The 8,963-nt window shown below is 36.8% G+C and overlaps 1 protein-coding gene across 1 annotated transcript; it reads right to left on the minus strand.

Annotated features, from left to right (window-relative positions):
• Positions 1–2,391: 2,391 nt before the first annotated feature.
• fabp2 (fatty acid binding protein 2, intestinal) lies at positions 2,392–8,402 on the minus strand. Its single transcript, XM_077719057.1, has 5 exons — positions 8,304–8,402; positions 5,530–5,801; positions 4,326–4,498; positions 3,125–3,232; positions 2,392–2,609 (listed from the first exon to the last, which is right to left on the minus strand). Exons 2-5 carry the CDS (start codon positions 5,594–5,596, stop codon positions 2,559–2,561), a joined length of 399 nt encoding a protein of 132 aa, XP_077575183.1. The 5' UTR covers positions 5,597–5,801; positions 8,304–8,402; the 3' UTR covers positions 2,392–2,558.
• Positions 8,403–8,963: the final 561 nt, after the last annotated feature.

An 8,963-nucleotide genomic window follows, 5' to 3' on the forward strand; every position in this document is an offset into this window, starting at 1 on the left:
CACCAATGAAATGCATACGCCAATCTGACGTCATGCTGGGACTCCAATCCCAAAATGTCCTCAAAATTTCCCAATCATGCATGTGGCCTTCACCAAGTCTTAATAGCTTGTTTGCTACAACAAAAGCATGAGCATGAAAATAATCCAAAACATCATTAACTATCCAATATTTATTCAGACATACTAATCTGATTGCTGTTTGTTATTTCCAATTTTTTTCTTAAGACTTGAATGTTCTTATTCTCTTATTTATACGAATGCATCTGTTGTAAATATAGCAGTATGAAGCAAATAATGGACTTCCAAAGTCTCCAAAGTTATACTATGCATTATGTTGATAAGGTTTTTGTAATGTTTTTGTTGTTGTTTTTAACCATTTTGATGCTCCCAAACCATAGCTGAACAAAGTAGTACTACACTCATTGGACAATTCATTAGGTACACTTGTTGTAGTATTATTGATGTTGGGATTAGTAATAATAGTAGTAATGTTTTTTAAAAAATCTTAGAATTGTATTGCGCTTTGCAACTGACTCAATGACTCTTTGTAAAATAAAAAGTGTTATTTTTATTAAAATACTGGCAGCTGTGTTTGCCAGAATTGACCTTTAAACAAATAGGGGAAATGTGGATCACAGTTCTGGGTTCGATCCCTGGTGGGTCCTCATTGTGTGGAGTTTGCATGTTCTCGCCGGGCTTGCGTGGGTTTTCTCTGGCTACTCTGGTTTCCTCCCACATCCCAAAAACATGCAGGGTAGGCTAGTTGAACACACTAAATTTCCCTTAGATATGTGAGCCTGAATGGTTGTCTCCTTGTGCTCTGTGATTGGCTGGCCACCAATTCAGGGTGTAAATATAGACATACAGAATCTGAATCAAATTACATTCGTGCATGTGTACCAAATGTTTTGTCCTCTGAACTGTTCATTTATTTCTTCAAATATTTGAAATAGATATTCCAATTGTTTAAACTGCATATTTATTTGTTTTACTCTCTGTGTAACACATTTAATGTGGATTTTTTTCTTTTCCGTTGACCATTCCTTAAAGAGAGTTTGCGAAATGATTCAAGGAGGCCTTCAAGCGAGTTGATTGTGCTGTTGTGGTTCATCAAATTGATCGATTGTTCCTTTGTGCTGTTTTAATGGATTATTAGAGCCATGGTTAGACATACCGATGATGATGTAGCACCTTTATGAAGTTTTTTCTTCTCCTTTGGAAAATCCTTTCACTATCTGTACAGTCTATACTCTATTGGGTTGTATTTAACACTCGGCGTGTCTTCCGTTGCATCACGAGTGCCTTGAAATTTTTACGAGTGACTCCAAGTTTGTTGGTGGAAAGGCGCACGATGCTGGATGTGATGTCAAAACTTTTTTTTTCAATATGCAGCAACTTATTTAAAGATCTTGGGGTGAAAAAGATGATCTATCCAAACATCCATTTTCTTGAGAAGCTTGCACTTATTAAAGTTGAGGATGTTTTGCAAATTGCTGGCATGAATATTAGTATCATGGTGAAACCAAGACAAGACATGGGATTTTTTTTTTCCCATTCTTTTTGGAAGGGGACAAACTTCACTAATTGGTTTCGAATGACAGGCGCTAGGTGTTGATTCCCAGTCAAAATGTATTGGATACCTACCACCTTGAGGGGCACTAAAACATGAGCGTTCTCAGCCAATCTTCCTAGGTGTCTCACCATCAATATCGTGCAATGAGTTAAATACTATAGAAAAAATAACAACAACTTCAGAGTCTTACTTGGAGTACATTGTCTGTTTCTATTTGTTTTTATTTTATTCAGATTTATTTTGTTTTTATTCACTTTGTATTCATTTATATATCTGTGAATATTCTAAAAATGATATATAATACATAAATACAGAAATAATAATTTCTATATTTATGTTTATAACAGCAAGAGTGTCACTTTTCTTAAAAAAGTTGAAATGTCTTAAGTGTCAACTTTTCAATCGCTGTCTGCTGTAATTATTAAAAAGGTTCAACAAGAAGAAAAATCCCACAAGCAAGTCAATTGGCGTCAATATTTAGAGTAAAAGGGACATTATTTGAGGACATACGGTACATCAAAAATTGTTGAAAATGGCTGGAGACATTCAGTTTTTATCCCAAAACACAATCCTTGGTTAAATGCAGTTGTTCTTGTACGTGGTAGCGGCTGATGCTACCTTGTGTTGTCTGTACATGTGGATCACATCTCTGTGTGAGTAGCATAAACAACATCCAGAATTTGTCTGCACTTTATATTTTTGTAGATAATATATATTTATTTTTTATTTATTACTGTTGAATAAATTATTGTATCACTCTGACAATGCATCACTTCTCTTCTTTTGCCACTGCTTTCAAATGAAATACCAACAAGTAATAGGTTAAAATGTCCTTATTTATTACGGTAAATTCAAAATCCAGTGCAATTTAAATCTTTTTTTAAACATACCCGAGGCATGATAACACAGTATACTTTGTACAGGTTGCAGCAATGCAGTGAGTCATACAATACTGTCTGTAATCTCCGAGCATGGTTGCTGAAACCTAAATCTTCTTGAAAATCCTTCTGGCGTCCACACCATCATAGTTATAACTCTGGAGGCAGGAGACAAAAAGTATTAGACTGTGATGCGTGCATGTGTTTTAAGTAGGGCTCTCCAACCTATTTCATTAATGGCAACATTGGGTGCAGGATTTTAATCAAATTGATCAAAACAACACATTTTCACCAATCTGGTGTTTTAAAGTATTGCTGTCAGGTGGTGTTTGTTCTTGCAGAAACCTGATTGGTCAAAAATCTGTGCTGGATTGGTTGGAACAAAAAGTGAAGACTGGTTTTCTGCCAAAATGCCAAAGCTTGGTTGGTTTATATGCATAAAGAAAATTGCATGTCCTAAAATCAAACGATTATGGTACAAATATATTATGTCACTAATGTGCTCAAAAGATTAACTTTAATATTGAATCTAACTTTGAAGCTACCACAAGATAACATTGTGGAGGTAAGGAAAAGATAAAATAAGGCTCAATAAAAAAATATGAAAGGAGTTATACTTTTAACAGACAAAGGAGAACACCGGTTTGGTGGCCCCTGGTTTAAGGTGACCCACCTGTATGAGTTCATCCCCTTGTATAATTCTTGTGGTTATCAGCGGCTTGCCATTGTCTTTCCGGTTGAAGGTGCCCTTCATAATGTCCCCCTCCAGTGCCCATGAGCCCTGCAGAGTGGGATTAACTTTTGTATGAGGATCTCCTTTTGAACCTGTTGATCTAAGATTCCCATTGCTCAAAGAAAATGCTATCAGTCACATTTATCTGCAGATCCGTCATTACTCAGGACTTTTTATTACCAAGCCGTCCTTAAATGTTTGCTTACAATTGCGGATAAATGCAGATTCAGATAAACATTTGTTTGCTTTTTTTCGGGCTGTAAACAACAGTCTTTGTTCACTTATCTTGCACGTTCTGACCTCCGACAAAAGTGTGATTATGTTTGTTTGATTTAGAATTCCCTTTTTTTTTAAATGGACAGACAAAACCTTTATCATGTGCTTTTCGGATCTCGATCAGTGAAAAAATATCGAAATAAAAAACAGTATTTTGGGAAAGTGTGCATCCGCCCACATGTAGAAGACTCTCATGAATACCGTTATCATTTTAGCCAATCAAATCCGAGTATCAAGATCACCCATCCTTCATTATGATGTCAGTAATACCCAATGTCCCACCGATCTGCACTTTTGATAAAAATGTTGGTATTTTGGTTTTAAATATTTTGTATCAAGGTTAGTTATCTAGGTTCTGGGTTAGCCAACTGAAACCCTGCATTGAGCCCATTAGTGTGTTGTGGGTACACTCATTCTTGTTTACAGTGTGTGAGTTCATCAGTGTTTTTCTTAGGGAGTGTAACCTAGGTCACAAAGAAAAAAAAAAGGGTTACCATTTGGACCAGGAGAGATCTGTTTAAATGAAGTGGATGTCTATTAGCAATAGGTTCATTTCAAGGTCCATTTTGAATGTTCAATGGAATATTGCCAAATTGGCCAACATCCTGGAAATAACGATGTTCTTTCTTTAAATCCAACTAAAAAAACACATTTAAATTCCCCTTTGTTATAAAACGTTGTTGCAGCTAAAGTGTGCCCTAAGGTCGAGCAAAATAAAGGCTTTTGCTTTGCTTTGTACTTTACGTTATTCTGCAAATATGTCAAATCTTGCAGCCTCAAGGTGCATAGTCTGAGAAGATTGATTCAGAGCAGGAGCAACAGTCATGACATTGTTAGCATTTAGGCCCCCTTTTTGTTTACTCACAGATACTTCGGTGCCGTCGGCCAGGCTGTATTCGAAGTTGTCCCCCAGAGTGAAGTCGATATCCAGAGTTCGGAAATTGCTGCACTCCTTCACGTGGAATTTGTCTCCGTTGTGCTCGATGGTGATTTTCAGGTTGTCGTGAGCGGCAAGCTTTCTTTTTACCATGTTGATACCTGTCAACACACCGTACGTTAGAGGTGTGGCGTTTACTGTATAAGCAGGGCATAGTAAACTGCCCGTCAAAGCAGGTGGGTTCACGTTGCATCCTTGCCTAAATATTTACCCTAGTATGGATATTTAGGTCACTTTATGAAAGTGATTTGACGTTATTTGGCACATCCACTTGTTTTGTGCAATGGCTATTTACAATGAACATATACAGTCACATAGTACTACAGTAAAATATTTATTTCCTTTTTAATTAAGAAAATTAACTTTAATGTTTTTTGCCACAATACATTACCACTGTGCTTGGATGAGGAAAGGAAAATAGTTTGAATGGATGTTTAAAAACAATATAGAATGGTTAATAAAACTGTTGTGGATTGGAAAAACGGAAGCCTTTATTTCAACCAGCCCAATTGAGTAAGCTTACGATAAAATAAATCGAGCTTTGATGAAGAATATTTAGTCTTTCAAAATTAAATCAAGGGGAAGTTAGTCCATTTTACTCCTCACACTGCAAATCAGATAGTTTAAAAAGACAAAATTTAATTTTCTGATGCGTAAGAGTGGAGAAAAATGTCAATAACTGTCAAAATTCAGGCCACTTTTTACCTACTTGAAGTGCATCACTACTGCTGTAATGACATCATGTTTACAACACAAATACAATGTTATTTTTTCTATAATCATAGTTTAAAGAAATCTTTCATTTGCATGTTTAGATTCTTTGAGCAAGCATGAAAGTCATTTATCTTGAGTCTTGTTGTTTCCTTTATTGCATTACTAACAATCCTTGAGCACCCACCTTACCCTATCACACTCTTATCTCAACTATCTTCCCTTTTCTTGTCCTTCAGTATCTCCTCTCACTACTGTAGTGTCCGCTTGGTAGGAGTACTACTATTACCTCCTATCAGTAGTATGGTTCTTGGGTAAAAAAAACCAAAAAAAAAACCAAAAACAAAGATCAAAAAGCATAACTAAATTACAATAATTTCATTACAAGAATGTACAGTATCCATTTAGTTTGCTCACATACCCATTTTCTCCATGAACTTGTCATAGTTGTCATTGCGGTCCACTTTCCAGGAGCCATTGAAAGCCATGGTTGTATGCTGATGTTGATGAGGGGAAGGCAGGTGCTGAGTGGAGGGTGGAAAATTTGAGACTGCAGCAAAGCAGAATGTCGTTAGTGCGCCTTCTTTTAAAAGCGCTCTTATCTGCTCGTCTACTAGAGTGCTGATGTGGCTGTGTAAAGCTCAAGTTTTCTCAGGTGCCACCTAATAGCTGCCTCTCATTGGACCACTTTACCTGGCAGAGAAAAGCATGAGAAGTCGTTCAAACATGCAAAGTGTTTACGTAAAGGGGGCTGCTCCTTCTGTCACAATGCAGAGTTTGCAATTTTAATGGTTTACACTCTGAACACGGTGAATAACTGCTCCGGAAGATATTTCGAAATCGTTGTGAAGGGACTGCAAAAACTTGACTGATGATGTTTCTAATACAGCTTTTACTTGTTCAGGTACAATGGTCACTAAAGTTTACAAATATTCAAATTTTGGCACTTAAGCTTATGTGGAGCAAGATTGAATTTTTTTTAAGTGACTACTACTCATTCATTCATTTTCTGTGCATTCTTGTAGTGTATCTCATCTCATCTCATTTTCTGAACTGCTTTATCCTCACAAGGTCATAGGGGTGCTGGAGCCTATCTCAGCTGACTCTGGACCAGAGGCGGGGGATACCTTGAATTGATGGCAAGCCAAGCACAGGACACCAGGAATCCAACAACCATTCACACTCACACTCATACTTATGGGCAATTTAGAGTGTCCAATCCAGCATACCATGCATGTTTTTTGGAATGTGAGTGGAAACTGTAGTACCCAGTGAAAACCCATGCAGGTCCGGGGAGAACATGTATATAGTGTCATTATCTGAGGACGATTTTATATCAAGGACCGACAGGTGAAATATAATAAATAAATGAATTAATCTAATTACAAATAAAGACTCTCAATGAACATGTCCCCATGTGCCACTAGGGGGCGGGCGAGCATCTCGCATCAAAAGAATACCCCACCATCTGCTCACCTGGCGTTACTCTCCGGTGAGACATTTCATATCGAAGTGCACTTGAATGATTTGTGCGTATAAGTGAACTTTTACCGTGACCCCAAGTTTACTTACACGCAAAAGTTCATTAGGTTCATGTTGTCCATCCGTCTGTCCATCAGACCGCTATCGTTTCCCTTACTATTACGACTGGCTTGTTTTGTGTGTGTTTGTTGTTGTTTTGTTTTTATTACGTCACTACATTTTGCCCCTCATGGTAAGTGTGTATATAGCACCTTGTTGTTATATTTCTAATTTCTTTTTCTGAATATTTAGCCGTAAGATCATGCCTTGAAATATTATTCAGGGCAATATAGGGGTTCTGGGATTCAATTATTCCTAATTTCAAAAATACAATAATGATACAAGCATATCAAGCAATGGCAAGATATCATCATTTGTGCATGAATAATTAAATCTGTTTCAATTAAAATCTAAGTAAGAGTAAACGGTGCAGAGTATAAGAACAATATAGCTGCAATTCAAATGAAATAATGAGGTGGTTGTGCTTATCATGTCAAGATATGGTGAGATGAACGCCTGTAATTGAGGTTATGGTGATAACGACACTCCACTGATACCTGATCAACCTTCATTTGAGTGTACAAGAGACCTTTGAAATATGCACATGCCTCCTAAAATTGTGTGTCAACCATAAGAAAATCCAGTGGAAGGTGCTTTACAACTGCCTGTACATTTACATTGTGGTTCAAAAATTTAGATTTTCTCCCAAAGCATATATTAACCCAAGAGTGGGCAAACTATTCCACAAATAGGGCTGCAGTGGATGTGGGTTTTTACCAATTTGGTGTTCTACAATTGCAATCAGTGGATTGCACTCATGTGCTTCTTGTTTTCTGCAGAAATCTCATTGGTCAAAGTGACTGTGCTGGATTGTTTCGAACAAAAACCTGCACCCACAGCATCCCTGGAGGACCGGTTTGCCAACCCCTGTATTAACCACGCCAATAAGTACGCTTTACACAGTTATGGGAAAATAATGTATGTGTGATAATCAGGTTTTTCAATTCAAATGGCAAAAAGGGCTACCGTGCATGTTTTTTTTCAAGTTTGGGAGGAAAACGAGTACCCAGAAAAAACCCACACAGGACATGCAAACTACACACTATTTTTAATTTTAGTATAATAACTTGGCTTTTGGAATGTTGTAGCTTTAGTCTTGCACAATTGTTTACATACATTACTTATTTGTACAGTCGTGCTATATTATCACTTATCTTTCAGTAACAATGTGAAGTTTTTATTTCAGTTTGTCATGCCACAATTATATTATCCAAGTTAAGAAAATGAAGACCAATAAATAATAATAATTTAGAAAATACTGTATAACAATGAGCTGCCCTAGCACCGCAGAGTTTCTCCCTTATCTGACCTGACCGATCAGGTGATGACCCCAACAAGCTAATCTTTGACAAAACTAAACACCTGCACTATCTAAACACATCCTCTTTGTTATCTTGAGAAAATAAACCGGGTAGTATAAAATAGTAAGGGGCGTTTTTGGGCCTTGGGCACTATGGGTGACCGCCCACAGCAAGTAAAAAACAAAAATAAAACAAGAAAAGCAATCATATTACCAGCTGTTTAGACTATTATCTTTCCTGGCAATAACCATAGTATGTTAATTTATACTCATTTTGTCATCTTATCTCATTTTCTGAAACACTTTGTCCTCACTAGAGTTGCGGGGGTGCTGGATCCTCGAGTGCCCCTGTCTGTTTTCCATATCTCCTTCCTCCACCACACCTGAATCAAATGATCAACTCATCAGCAAGCTGTCCATAAGATTCATACCAATTACTTTATTCAGGTGTGTTGGTAGAGGGAGACTTGGAAAACAGACTGGATAGGACTTGGCCACCCCTGATATGGCAATAAGGCAATGTCTTTTTATTTTATTTTTATTTTTTTAATGATATATGTGGTATAAACTTTTCACCTCACTCTAAATAATCAGTCAGAATCTTCCTCGGTCAATAAAACATGTTATCACTGTGCTTGAAGTACTTGTCTATAGTACACACCGTTCAAATCAGAAGATGCTATCAGGACTGAAATAAACAATGTTATAGTACATCTTTCACTATTACGAGCTAGCACCTAAATAGAAAAAAATGATGATATGCTCTTTGGTTAGATTGAAGTGATAATGTGACCTTAGATAACTCAATTCATGGCTTGCTTTGACACCAATTCCATATTTTTTTTCAAATGAAAGAAGTTGATTTTTTTTGTTTTTACTATGCTGTACTATTATTAAACACAAGATGAAGAAATGGACAAAAACATCTCCACATTGGCAGTTTATGGACAATTTTTGTATCATTTTAAAAATAC

Source organism: Stigmatopora nigra, chromosome 6 (genome assembly GCF_051989575.1).
Source record: "Stigmatopora nigra isolate UIUO_SnigA chromosome 6, RoL_Snig_1.1, whole genome shotgun sequence".
NCBI classification, from domain to species: domain Eukaryota; kingdom Metazoa; phylum Chordata; class Actinopteri; order Syngnathiformes; family Syngnathidae; genus Stigmatopora; species Stigmatopora nigra.

Coding starts and splice junctions, on each gene's coding strand:
- fabp2 (XM_077719057.1), bottom strand. CDS start 5,596: ATGGCTTTCAATGGCTCCTGGAAAGTGGACCGCAATGACAACTATGAC. Junction 3,233..4,325: donor CCGACGGCACCGAAGTATCT/GTGAGTAAACAA, acceptor CCCACTCTGCAG/GGCTCATGGGCACTGGAGGG. Junction 2,610..3,124: donor AAGGGGATGAACTCATACAG/GTGGGTCACCTT, acceptor TCCTGCCTCCAG/AGTTATAACTATGATGGTGT.